Genomic DNA, 12,816 nt, shown 5'->3' on the forward strand with positions numbered 1-12,816 from the left:
TAAACCCTAAACCCTAAACCCTAAACCCTAGAAAGTACAAACTGTGAATCTGCCGTTTTAGTCTCCCAGGGAAGCCCCAGTGCCCAGGCGCCGGGCCCACGAACTAGGGTTTAGGGTTTCGCTGCGCCCTCCCTGCAGCGTCCAGGGCTCAGGGCTCAGGGCTCAGGGCTCAGGGCTTAGGGTTTAGGGTTTAGGGTTTACGGTTTACCGGGCGGTAGCCTCTGTATGGGGGCCCCCACACTTAACAAACAATTTATACTCTCCACCAAAAGCGCTGCATGACGAGCTGCTAGTCTGGCCTCGCAGGCTTTGATGAGTGGGGGGAGGCAGGAAGTGCGGGACCCAGGCACCTCTGAACGCCCGCAAACCCTAAACCCTAAACCCTAAACCCTAAACCCTCAGCCCTGAACTTGGACGGCAGGGGAGACGCAGAGGCTTGCAGGCTCCGCTACCCTGGGCTGCTGCAGGGCACTCAGCAGAAAATGCGTTCTACGCAAGTGGCCTGTCGAGCTGCGGCCTCTGCTGCTGCTGCTGCTGCTGCTGGAGTTCCTGCTGCTGCTGCTGCTGCTGCTTGTGCACTGGCAGCAGCTGCAGCGTAAAATGCAGTAAAGACGCAAACTAAAACCCTCAGGGCAGTTGGGGGTTCAGCGCTGGAGCCACAAATGCATCTGCTGCAGCAGAACCAGCAGCAACATCAGCTGCTGCTGTTGCTGCTGCTGCTGCTGCTGCTGCTGCTGCTGCTGCTGCTGCTGACCTCCTTCGCGCTTGATGCGGTGCAGCAGAGACAGAATCTGGGCACCTCTTTCTGTCTTGGGGCCCAAGGCGACGCCGCGGTGCACCATAGGCGGCGGCGATATGCTTTCCACTGCAGCAAACAATCCTAAACCCTAAACCCTAAACTCTAAACCCTAAACCCTAAACCCTAAATTCCACGTTCTGAATTCCAAGCTGGAAGCATTGGAAGAACGCAAAGGCATGGACCCTTCGCAGCTCATCTTGTAGTGAAATGATTGTTTTAGGGCCTTGTGTTTAGAGTTTGAGGTTTAGAGTCTACGACTTAGACTGTAGGGTTTAGGGTTTAGGGTTTAGGGTTTAGGGTTTAGGGCATGGGCTGCAGGTACTTGAGAATGCGAGCTGGCAGAGGAAGATCTCGAACTCCGCTCGGTTTAATTCATTCAGCTGCTGAGAAGGCCCAGCAGGCTCTAACCTAAACGAACGAGCGACTTTGCCAAACCCTAAACCCTAAACCCTAAACCCTTAATTCTAAACGCTACGCCTTACACCCTATATCGCAAACCGTAGCCCGTTGTCCCTACACCCTGAACGCCAAGCCTCGCAGCCTAGATACCAAACCCCAAACCCTAAAACCTAAACCCTAAACCCTAAACCCTGCAGGCCGCTTGCCTAGCAATCTGCTGCTTCATGGCCCTGCACAGGTTGCTGCAGAAGACCCGGCTGCGGCTGCTGCTGGGGGCTCCCACAGCTTGGAGTATCAAAGGCAGCGCCGTCAGTGGCAGCAGGTCTTCTTCGCACTGCAGTAGCCGCAGATTTAGGGAATAGGGTTTAGGGTTTAGGGTTTGGGGTTTAGGGTCTTGCGAGCCCTGAGGCTGTTAACTGCTGGTATGCGTTGGAGCGAAAACGATTGTAGCTACGGTGGGCGGCATAGGCTTTAGGGTTTAGGGTTTAGGGTTTGCAGTTTACGGATAAGGGTTAGGGCCCTTACAGGGTCTGCAAAGCCTTCTCCTCCTGAGGGCTTCTGCGCTGCTTTCTGCAGCAAAACAGCACAGCAGCAGCAGCAGCAGAGCAGCTGCAGCCTTTTGCTACTCAGCTGCAGCAGCAGCAGCAGCAGAGCAGCTGCAGCCTTTTGAAGCCTGAAGCAAAGGTGCAGCAGAAGAGAAGCAAACAAAAGCCGAAAGAGCAGCAGCAAAGATAAAGATAGAAAAGCATTTCTTTTTTATTTTTGAATTCTTTTGCTGCTGACCTTCACCACTTCAAAGAGCTTCACAAAAACAGGCCGGAAGCACTGCAGCAGCAGTTTACACTCCACCTCCTCCAGCGGCTCTGGCGTTGCTGCCGCTGCATCTGCTGCTGCTGCTGCTGCTGCTGCTGCTGCTGAAGGCCCCTCGGGCGGCTGGCTTTTGAAAGGCCGCAGCGACGCCAAAACGCTGCGGTGGACAAGGCGGGTCTCCGTGGGGGCCCTCTTGGGGGCCCCCAGGGGGCCCCCTTGGGGGCCCCCAAGGGGGCCCTCTTGGGGGCTTCCTTGGGGGCCCCCACTGGGGCCCCTGGAGGGGCCCTGGGGGACCCTCAGCGGAGGCCCTTGGGGGTCCTGCTGAAAGACGAGCAGCAAAAACCACAAACAGCACACTGTTGCTTCTGCTGCTGCTGCTGCTGCTGCTGCTGCTCTTTGTATTCTCAAAGCTGCGCAAAAAGAGATACCTCTTTCGGGGGAAATGGCTCGCCAACCTCTTCTCCCGCTGCTGCTGCTCCTGCTGCCGCTGCTGCTGCTGCTGCTGCTGCTACTGGCTGCAGTCCCTGCTGCTCCCCAAACACGCTTGAGGCACGGCCTGAAATGGTGAGACTAAAGGAGACAGAACTTGCCGCTGCTCCTGGCCTCTCGAGCCAGTGGTCGCTGCAGAAGGCCTCGAGTTCTGCTGCTTCATCTAGCTGCTGCTGGCCTGCTGCTGCCGCCGCTGCTGCAGGTTGCTGCTGCTGCAGCTCCTGCAGCAGGTGGTCCGCAGCAGAAAACGACAGCAGCGGCGCCGGGGGCACCCCGCTAATAGTGAGACTGTTGAAGTGAGATACTGCTGCTGCGCCTGTCTCCTCTCTGCAGCAGCAGCAGACAAGCAGCAGCAAAAAGGACAGGGACAGAAAGAAGCAAAAAGCAGCAATTTTGCTGCGGCTGCTGCTGCTGCTGCAGCCCAGGCAGCAAAAGAAACCCTCAGCGGGCACTTAACTAGACACGCAGCAGCCCGGCTGCAGTGCACTGGCGGCGAGGCAGTTGGACACAAAACCCGAATTTGAACTCTATACCATAAACCCTAAACCCTAGACCCTAAACCCTTAACCCTGAAGTGTTTAGAGAAAGTGATATGGAGAAAGAAAACAGGGAAGCCACGGCAAAGGCGGAAAGAAGATAAGAGACACTTTACTGTGTAGCATCACTATTCAATTAAACTGTAGGCCCTAAACCCTAAACCCTAAGCCCTAGACGAGTCAAATCCCACCAGATGTCCTTGACCTCTTATGGCCCTAAACCTTTAATGCTAATCTCCCAATCCTATGCCTTAAACCCAAAACCCTAAACCCTCAAGCGCACACCCTAGACCCTTAATCCTTGACCCTACGCCCTGCACCCCTCACACCACACCCGTAACCCTAAACCCTAAACCCTAAACCCTAGATGGGCGGCTTACGCCATGCACTGGTCGCAGAGAGACAACAGCACATCGACTGTCTCCTTCTCAAGAGGGTTTTCTCGAGAAGTTCCCATCAGAAGGTCTTTGAGAATTTCAGCGAGGCATTGTCTTGGCCCTGCCTCAGCTGTTGCTGCTGCTGCTGCTGCTGCTGCTGCTGGGGGGCCCTGCCGGTCCAGCAGCAGCAGCTTCCGCGTGACCCGCTGCAGCAGCGCTGGGGCCCCCCTGCCCCTCCAGCAGATCAGCAGCAGCTCGGCCAAAACAGCAGCATCTATAGGGTCCTTTTCTGTGTGCAGCTGAGTCAGAAGCAGCAGCAAAAGGGCGGAGCACTGCAGCAGGGGCGTCCCTGCTACGCAATTAGTCTGCACCAGCAGCAGCGGCAGCAGCAGCAGCAGCTGCTGCTGCTGCTGCGCTCAAGCCGCTGGCATCACTACTGTCGGAGCTTAGCTAGTGCTGCTACTCTCAGTGTTCCAGCTGCTGCTACCAGTTCTGCTGCTGCTGCTGCTGCAGAACGAGGTGCCTTGATTTGCTGTAAAGCTCGTAGGCCTCTTGGCATTTTGTCAGCCCCAAGAAGCCCCCCGGAGCCTTTCTCAGGGGTTGGCTGTGGGAGCCCCAGGGGACCCCCAGCGTCTTGTAGGGCCCCCAAGGGGCCCCCAGGGGTCCCCAGGGGCCCCAAAGGGACCCCCGCGTGCCCCTGCCGTGCCTACCTACCCAGGAGATGGCGGAGAGGAGGGCTGCAGCAGACTCCGTAGACGTGCTGAGCGCAGCAGCAAACAGCAGCAGCAGCAGCAAAAGCAGCAGCAGCAGCAGCAAGGAACAGAGAACATTGCCCGCAGCAGCAGCAACGGCGACAGCCGGAGAAAGAGCAGTAGCATGAGCAGCAGGAGCAGCAATTACGGCAGCACCAGGGGAGCAGCATCAATACAGCAGCAGCAGCAGCAATAGTAGCAGCAGCAGCAGAAGCAGATTGGCAGCCCTTGAGCAAGTAATGCAAGCTAGAAAAAGGGACTCACTTGGGGTAGGAGAAAAACGCTGCGTAAAGTCGCGCGTCTTCAGAGTGCAGCCGGCCAACAGCACTTAGGTAGTTTTCTAAGAAAGAGAAGAGACGGGAATCTGCAGCAGCACAGCAGCAGCAGCAGCATTGGCAGCAACAGCAGCAGCAGCAGTGGGAGCAGTGGCAGCGGGAGCAACAGGTTCACAGGCTCCATGCAGCTCCGACCGCTTATGCTGCTGCTGCCAAGCACGCTGCTGCTGCTAGAATCAGGGAGACCGGATCGTTGGCAGCAGCAGCAGCAGCAGCAGCAGCAGAGCAGCAGCAAAAGCAACAGCAGCAACAGTAGCGGTGGCAGCAAAAGCAGCAGCAGCAACACCAGCAGCAGCACCGAGGCAGCCAGCAGGCAGAGGCGGGGAAGCTCCGGAAAAGGCAAAGAGCAGCAGCAGAGACACCGGAAAAGATAAAGAAATAAAATGGAAGAAGCAAAATGTAAAAGCATAAAAGGGAAACAAAAGGAATAAAATAAAAAAGAAAAAAGAAAAAAAAGACAAGGGAAACAAGAGGAAGAGGAAAGACAAAAGGAGTTGCGAAATAAACACAAAAAGACCTACTGTCTACGCCTGCAGCGCCGGCGCTGTTTTCTATTGCTGCTGCTGCTGCTGCTGCAGGCTGCGCAGCGTAAATGCCCTTCTGTGCCTTTGCTGCTGCTGCTGCTGCGGGAAGAAGGGCCTCCAGCACAAAGCCCCCTCCAACCACTGCAGCAGCAAACTCGCGGCAGCTGCTGGCTGCTGCAGCAGCAACAATTGCAGATGCTGTCTCAGCTGCTGCTGATTTCCACACCCCTTCTCTGAAGCATAAAGCGGGCACAAAAAGCATATATATATCTGTTGCTGCTGCTGCCGCTGCTGCTGCTGCTGGCTCTTGAAGGGCTGACAGCCTGGCTGTCAGTAAACGTTTGCTGTTGCTGCTGCTGCTGCTACTACTGTTGCTGCTGCTGTTGCTGCTGGTGGTCACCTTTCGGAAAGGGCTATGCGGAGGCAGCCGAGAATCTGCCTGTGGATGTGGGACGGATCGTCGTCGCCAGGCTGCGCGCTGCTGCTGCTGCTGTTGCTGCTGCTGTTGCTGCTGCTGCTGCAGCAGATCAAGGGGCCCAGCACCAGCAGCGCAGCGACGCGGGTTGTGAGGGGCTTTTGCCGCTGAAGTACCTGAAAGGACAACCCAGCAGCAGCAGCCGCAAGAGCAGCAGCAGCTGCTGCTGCTACTGCAGCAGCGAAGGCACTTGGGCCCGCCAAGAACAGCGGGAGACAATTTAATTCAATTAAAAAATGCCAAGGAGATGAAAAGCAAAAGTGATAAAAGACAAAATGAAACAAAAAGCAAAAGATGACAAAAAGAAAACAAAGCGAAGAACAACAAAGTGTATATACGGCGCAGCAGCTGCAGGCGGGTGGAGGCGCAGCTTAAGAAAAGGAGCTTTGGGCGAGACTGAAGGATTGACTCCAGTAGCAGCAGCAGCAAAGTAGCAGCAGCAGCAGTAGCAGCAGCAGCAGTAGCAGTAGCAGCAGCCGCAGCGGCAGCAGCAGCAAAACAGCAACAGCAGCAGCAAAATACCAGCAGCAAAGCAGCAGCAACAGCAGCAAAGCAGCAGGAAAGCAGCAGCAACAACAGCAAAGCAGCAGCAGCAGCAGTAGCAGGAGACACTCACAGCGCTGCATGCCTCTACAGCCAGAGCTTCAAGGACCTCCATAGACAATGCCCTGACTTCCGCTGCCTTCCCTTCCTCTCCTTCCTGCTGCTGCTGCTGCTGTTGCAGCACGAGCCTGACCAGCAGGAAGTATGAGGCTTCGTCGCGGACAGCTTTCTTCAGAAGGCCCCCAGCCCACAAGGGCGCACTGCCTGCGCAGCTCCAGTGCAGCAGCAAATTGCCCGTGGCAGCAAGAAGTTTTGCTGCTTCTTCGGAGTGTACGTACGCTTCGTGGTCTGCTGCTGCTGCTGCCACCTCGGCCAAAGACGCAGCAGCAGCTGATCGACGAAGATGCTCTAGCAGCCGCTGCTGCAGCGGCTCGCAGCTCAGAGGCAGCTGCTGCAGCAGAAGCGCAAGAGCCTCCAGCAGCGAAGCTGCGCCGCCGAAGAGCCCTTTCGAGTGAAGCAGCGCCGCCCCTGCAGCAGCAGCAAAGCAACAGCAGCAGCAGCAATGGCGTCAGCAGCTGCAGCAAACACAAGGTCACACCCGCGAGGCGCTCGGGCCTGGTGGAACACCGCGAGGGTATCAGCAGCGGCAGCAGCAGCAGCGGCAGGAGCAAGAGCAGCAGCAGCAGCGAAGGGACTGCAGCTTCTCTCTCTGCTACAGGAGCCGTCGCAACAGCTGCAACGCGCAACAGCTGGAAAATACAAGCCGCTGCTGCGAACTTGCCGAGCGAAACCAGGACCCCGTAAGATCAGCAGCAGCAGCAGCAGCAGCAACAGCAGTAGCAGCAGCAGGAGGGTACGGCACCTGCGTAGAAGATCTGCAGCACAATGGGAGCCTTCTTGGGCTCGCGCTGCAGGAGCCGCGCAGCCTCTGGGGCCCTTTGCTTCAAACCCTCAGCCCAGTCATGAAGGCCCTCAGCAAAAGCCTGGGAGCCTTCGGACTGCAGCAGCGCATGCAGCATTTGGCCTTTTTGCTGCACTATGCTGATGCTGCTGCGTCTGCTGCAGCCAAAGTGCTGCTTCAGCGACTGCAGCAGCAGCTCTTCGATGTTGTCGTTGCGGCTCCACAGCGACCCGAGCCCCGCCTCGCTGTCGCTGCCGGCCCCCTGTTCCTGCTGCTGCTGCTGCTGCTGCTCGGTTTGCTGCTGCCCCGTCAGTGTGTGCGCAGAAAAGGCTGCTTCCGGGAGGCCCCCAAAGTCTCCTAAAGGAGACACAAAAATGTTGCTGCTGCGGCGCCTCGAAGGGCCCACCCAGCTGAAGCGCCCAGTAGAGATTTTGGGCTCTTCTGCAGCACCCAGGGGAGCAGCAGCTTCTGCTGCTGCTGCTGTTGCTGTTGCGGCTGCTGCTGCTGCTGCTGCTGCTCCAGCTTCTTGCGGGCTGGTGCCGCTTCCGCTTAGGTGGGGCGACTGCTCCTGTTGCATGTCTTCCTGCTGCTTTCCAACGGCGTTGCTCCCATTGCTCAAGTTCTGCTCCTGCTGCTGCTGCTGCTGCTGCTGCTGCTGCTCGTCTGTTGCCGGCCCTGGTGACATTCCTGTGGAGTCTGCTGCAGCAGCTCCATGGCTCAAGACATTTCCAAGAGTCTCTGTCTCTGTGGGGACCACGGGAATGTCATCCAGCATATGCGCCTCAGCCTGCTGCTGCTGCTGCTGCTGCTGCTGCGGACCGCTGTTTAGCCGCAGCGGCGCAGCAGCTAAGCAACCCACGGGGGAGAAGAAGGGGGGACTTTCAGGGAGGGCTTCTGTGCTGCAGGCGCCCTCAGCCGAGAAGCTGATGCTGCTGCTGCGGCGCAGCGGCTGCAGCAGAGCCTCAGCTAGGTACTGACACAACAGGTTGTTGCTGCTATTGCTGCTGTCGCTGCTGCGGAGACTCGAGATAGGCATGCCTGCAGGAGGCTCCGTGGCCAGCGGCTCTCCAAGCTCATCCGCTGCAGCAGCAGAGAAGGTCCAGCAGCAAAGGAGATGCAGCAGCAGCACAGAAGCACTTCACAGGGACGCAGCAAGACGCAGCAGCAGCAAGCCGCAGCAACCCCAGAAACGGCAGTGGGGTCCATCCGAATCGCTGCTGCTTCTAGTAGAAATATTAGCAGAGGCATAGAAAGCAGCCAGGATGCCTATAAGACACCAACACTGAACTGGGACGGCAGCAGCTGCAGCAGGAGCTGCACCAGCAGCCGCATCTGAAGTGCCACTTACTCTGGACCTCTGCTTGCTTCGGAGGCCTTATCGCCGCTGCGCTCTCTATGTGGGCCGCAGCAGCAGCAGCCCACTTTGGTGCAGCTGCCTCTGACTGAGCAGCTGCTGCGTCTACCCTGATTGCTGCTGTTGCTGATGCAGCAGCCGAAGCTTGTGCTGCTATTCTCACAGCAGCAACTGTGGGCTGGCTCACGATCGAGCAGGAGGCCTGCCCTGGGCAGCTGACGCTGTGCTGCTGCTGCTGCTGCTCGTGCTGCTGTGTCTGACCTTGCTGATCCCAATGCTGCAGCGTCTGCACCTGCTGCATTGACTGCTGGCGTTCCTGCTGCTGCTGCTGCTGCTGCACCTCAGTAAGAGTTCCCCTTCCAAAGGGCAGCGTCAAAGGCTGATGAATTGTGGAATGTGAAGACCACTGGACCTCGCTTAAACTGGAAGCGAAAGAAGGCAGCTCGGGCACAGCAGCAGCAGCAGCAGCAACAGCAGCTGCAGCCGCGAGCGCCGGGGAAGCAAGCGCAGCAGCAGGAGACGCAGCACGAGCAGAAGCAAGCGCAGCAGTAGAGCCGGCAGCAAAAGAGCTGCCGGAGGGGACAGTTTGTTTCCCAGGGGAAAAGGGACCCATCCTTCGGTCATAGCTGGCAGCCGGTTGCGGGGCTGCAGCAGCAGCAGCAGCAGCCGCAGCAGCAGCTGTTGCCGCTGGAGGCTGTCTCTGCGCTGCAGCAGCAGCCGCTGCCGCCGCTGCCACCGCTGGAGGCTGCTTGTCTGCTGCAGCAGCAGCAGCACCAGCGGGGCGGGAGGCAGGAGCAGCAGGCAGAGGGGCGTTATCGTAGGCCAAAACGTTTTGTTCAAACTTGAGCTGCCGCTCAACAATGAGGTCCAGGAGGGGCCCCACAGCCCCAGGGTCACCTCGTTGGAGGGCCCCCATCCAAGTGTCCCCCAGCCAAATGCCCAGGGCCTCAATGTGGGGCCCCAGGCTTCTCCAGTTGCTGCTGAGGGCCCCCGAGCTGGCTGCGGGGGCCAGGGCCCTGGGATCGGGGAGACGATCGATCCCGCGGCGCTGCAGCGCGGCTCGCAGCACGGCCGCCACGCCCACGCCGCTCCGCAGCTGCTGGCTCTGGGGCCGCCCTACCACTACCAGCCCGTGCGCTGCAGCGGGGCCACCACCTGGCTGCTGCTGCGGCTGCTGCAGCAGCCCCCACTCCGCCAGTGTCTGTGCAGTTTCGGCATTCACGGCCACGCAGCAGGAGGGCACGCGCGGGGCTGCTGCGCTGCGCCTCGCAGCTGCTGCAGCTACGGTTGCGGGGACCCCGGGGGGCCCCCCAAGCAATGGAGCCCCCGAACCAACTGAACCCTCTTCCCTGGCGGGGGCCCCCTCGTTGCAGCAGAAGGGCCCATTGCGGCGACTCATTGAAGGAAAGGAAACGCGAAGCAGCAGACTCACACAGCAGCTACGCAGAGGGGAAAAGTGACAAAAAGCCGGGAATTTGAGGACCTGCCCACTCATGCAAACGCTGCTACTGCCGCTGCCGCTGCTGCTGCTGCTGCTGCTGCTGCAGGCTCAAACTAGAATGCAGTAGCTGCAGCTGCAGCGGGACGCGGGGTCGAGGAGAAGGCTAGGGAGCCAAAGAGGCTGCAGAAAAACAGCCAGGTCACCGTGGGTCACTTTGGGGCCTGAGACCGCAGCCCCGCTGGGAGCCCTTGTGGTTCTAGTTAGCCAGGAGAGAACAGCAAGAAAGAGGAAAAGAGCAATTTTATAAAACGAGGAAAAGGCGTAGATACACAGATGTAAAAGATACCAAACTGCGGGGCTCAGGAGCCACAGTCGAGCTGTAAGCGTCGAGTTAGAGAGGAGCTGTGGAGTGACCTCGTGTGCAGTCTTGTTTTAAGACATTAAGAAAAAGAAACTAAAAAAGTAAACAGTTTTGTGCACGTTTTCGTCACAGCAGCAGCCCTAGCTGGCCCGAAACACTTACAAGAAGCCACGACGGCCCCTGCTCTTACCAAGTTGTGGCTCTCGGCCCCTTTGGTCACTTCAGGTCAGACTCTGCGGGAATTGATGAAATAAACTGAAATTCGTACTTTTATTATTTACTTATGTGAGCCTTTTTCTGTAGATGTCCGTTGTTCATATTCAGCACTCGTTGAGGCCAGTCCTGCAGCCAACAAGTCCCTCAAGTGACCCCTGTGGGGTCACCTGGGGGACTTTTTGGCCTCGCCATAGCTTTTGAGGCATTTCGTAGAGGTCAGCGTACTTCATGCAGTGGTAATTCCATAAAGAGTACTTGTTACTTCAAAGGGATCAACCCAGTGGGGCTCTAACGGTTGGATCTGGCAAGCAGTGAACCCGCGCAGAAGTACATTTCTCTGAACAAGCAACGGGGATTCATATATGCCTTACGATCTCACTTTTAACATAAATTCATGAAAGTTAGAAAAGGGCCCTTTGAAAGAGTTCTGAACATGTTACATGCCATCCAGCTGCTGCTGGCTAAGTATTGCTGCGTAGTGTAACTACTCATGTTATCCATGGAAAACAAATTAGAAGAGGAAAAGAGATTAAAATAGGGCAAATGATGTTGAAACCCGGGGGAGAACGGAGGTATTTATTTCTCCCAGGGTCACCTCGCGTGGTGGGTGTTGGTACAGAAATATATGTACGTCCATCCACCTACGGCGATTCGCTGCCATGGTGTTGCTGGACAGGAGGTTTCGCTTTCTTGAGGATTGCAGCAAATATTAAACCGTAGAGCAATGGAGTTGTTCCCTCACCCATACGGCTTTTCTGTCATTTTCGTGCTTCTTTCAAATTCAAGGAAAGTATGTTTACATAAAGGCTTAAGCTCCGAAGCACCGGGCCTTTGTCGTGCAGGTTTCACTGTTTTGGAAACTTTCAAACATAACTTCATGCACGCGCGGGTCCTGTACCATCATGACCACTGGTCAAATCTGCGGCCATTGTAAATAAATTATAGCCTCTTCTGTTTCTGTGGGACTCGGCATTAGCTCTTGATTGCCTACTTGCCTACTTGCCTCCAGGTACTGAAATCAGGTGAAATTCAACTTTTGAATTTCATGCGCAGACACGGTTACTCGGGGTTACTTGGGTTTTTCACTCCCACTTGTGCTCTTTGTGCTCTGTGCCGTGCCTGTGCAGAAGCTCTTGGGGTTTATTTTCTGTTTCCTTTTCGGTTTTGCTGCAACAAACAAAAGCAAGTGACCCTGCTGCTTCTTCGGAAGGCTGGCAAAGGCAGGAAGTGCACTGGGGGCTGCACCTACAGCCTTTTCGGGTACAAATGGAGCCAAAGTGACACAGCAAGAGTTACTCGCCCCAGGTGTCCAGAATCTTCATTTAAAGCGTGAACGAGGATGTGAATCGAAGCATGGGTACAATGTGCTGGTACATGCAGATAACTGCGGAGGTTTGGAAAAGCATGGTGATGTGCGTTCAAGTGAATACTGCTGGGCGCTACTTCATCAGCATTTTGGCAGTTACCTCCAGCCTATCTGCCAGCTACGTTGTTCAAACTGGCTCAATTCCATAATCATTTTCATACAGTTTGACTTCGCTGGACTGCCGCAAGCTTACGTCCGCCTCGACACAAGCTTACAGCATCAATAAACTTCTGCTTGCTGCTGCTGCAGCAGTAATACGCAGAGGTGCAGCAACATTCTATGCCCGGCGCACTGGTCGCCGACAGGGACATCTTTCATCGGACCTCTCCTGGTGGTTCTCCTTTGTTGTAAAACGCCAACCAAAAATTCAGCTTCTTGCTGTTACCGTTGCTGCGGCTGCTTCAAAATATCCGCGCATGTGGAAATGACAGCATAGCAACAAGCTTTGCTTTCCATGGGGCTTTCCAGAGCCAGTAGAAACAGTACCTACTGCTTTCAAAAACAATATTCTGCTAAGGTGGCCTACAGCGGAGGTAACTATTAGCGGTCGTTGCACCCTATGTCTGCTAGCCATGATAGTAAATTCAAATGTAGTTTGAAAGAAAATCCTGTCGAGTGTGACTTTTGATTCATAAGGAAGCACGGCACTTTGCAGAGGTTACAAGGGAAGTATACTCATTGCGTCGAGAAAAGGCATTCTCTTGGCTGGCCATCAATTTGCCAGGTTCAGGATGCAGTCGAATAGTGCAGCAACCTATTTCTCTGGGTAAAAATGCGAAGTAATTCCATGTTTAGCATATCGCCGCATAAAAATACCGGAGAGTGCGGGAAAAGCCCCATACTCAGCGCCACCAATTCAGAATATCATTCAGGGTGTGCTACGCCGACACGCTGAGCATACTGGCCTGGCAGCGCTAATTAATGACGAAACAGAGCTTCATTTTGAATAAAAAGATTAAAAAAGCGTTTAAAAAGTAAGTGAAGCTGCTCGACAGCGGCCTTCGCGCCATCGCCGTGCGGGTTCGAATCCCGGCACTAGAAAATCCCGGGGTCACCTCACGTGATGGGCGTACGCCTAGAAATAGTTGCGCTTTGTTGGATGTGCTCGACCGGCGGGTGTAGCGGCCCGCTGTGAACC

General features: G+C 56.1%; 1 protein-coding gene across 1 annotated transcript in view; it reads right to left on the reverse strand.

The window, feature by feature from the left end:
- The window catches only part of ETH_00019670 (uncharacterized protein), a gene marked incomplete at both ends in the record, with an annotated part of 11,194 nt that extends 1,501 nt beyond the window's left edge, over positions 1–9,693 (reverse strand). Inside the window, 13 exons of the mRNA XM_013375794.1 lie at positions 202–352; positions 755–865; positions 1,702–1,768; positions 1,982–2,329; positions 2,437–2,824; positions 3,414–3,709; positions 4,125–4,170; positions 4,427–4,526; positions 5,019–5,254; positions 5,422–5,612; positions 6,113–6,567; positions 6,902–8,020; positions 8,289–9,693. Of these exons, the coding sequence (XP_013231248.1) occupies positions 202–352; positions 755–865; positions 1,702–1,768; positions 1,982–2,329; positions 2,437–2,824; positions 3,414–3,709; positions 4,125–4,170; positions 4,427–4,526; positions 5,019–5,254; positions 5,422–5,612; positions 6,113–6,567; positions 6,902–8,020; positions 8,289–9,693 (4,913 nt within the window). The remainder of the gene's footprint in view (positions 1–201; positions 353–754; positions 866–1,701; positions 1,769–1,981; positions 2,330–2,436; positions 2,825–3,413; positions 3,710–4,124; positions 4,171–4,426; positions 4,527–5,018; positions 5,255–5,421; positions 5,613–6,112; positions 6,568–6,901; positions 8,021–8,288) is intronic.
- Positions 9,694–12,816: the final 3,123 nt, after the last annotated feature.

This window comes from Eimeria tenella, genomic scaffold (assembly GCF_000499545.2).
Source record: "Eimeria tenella Houghton genomic scaffold, Eth_scaff3, whole genome shotgun sequence".
NCBI lineage: Eukaryota > Apicomplexa > Conoidasida > Eucoccidiorida > Eimeriidae > Eimeria > Eimeria tenella.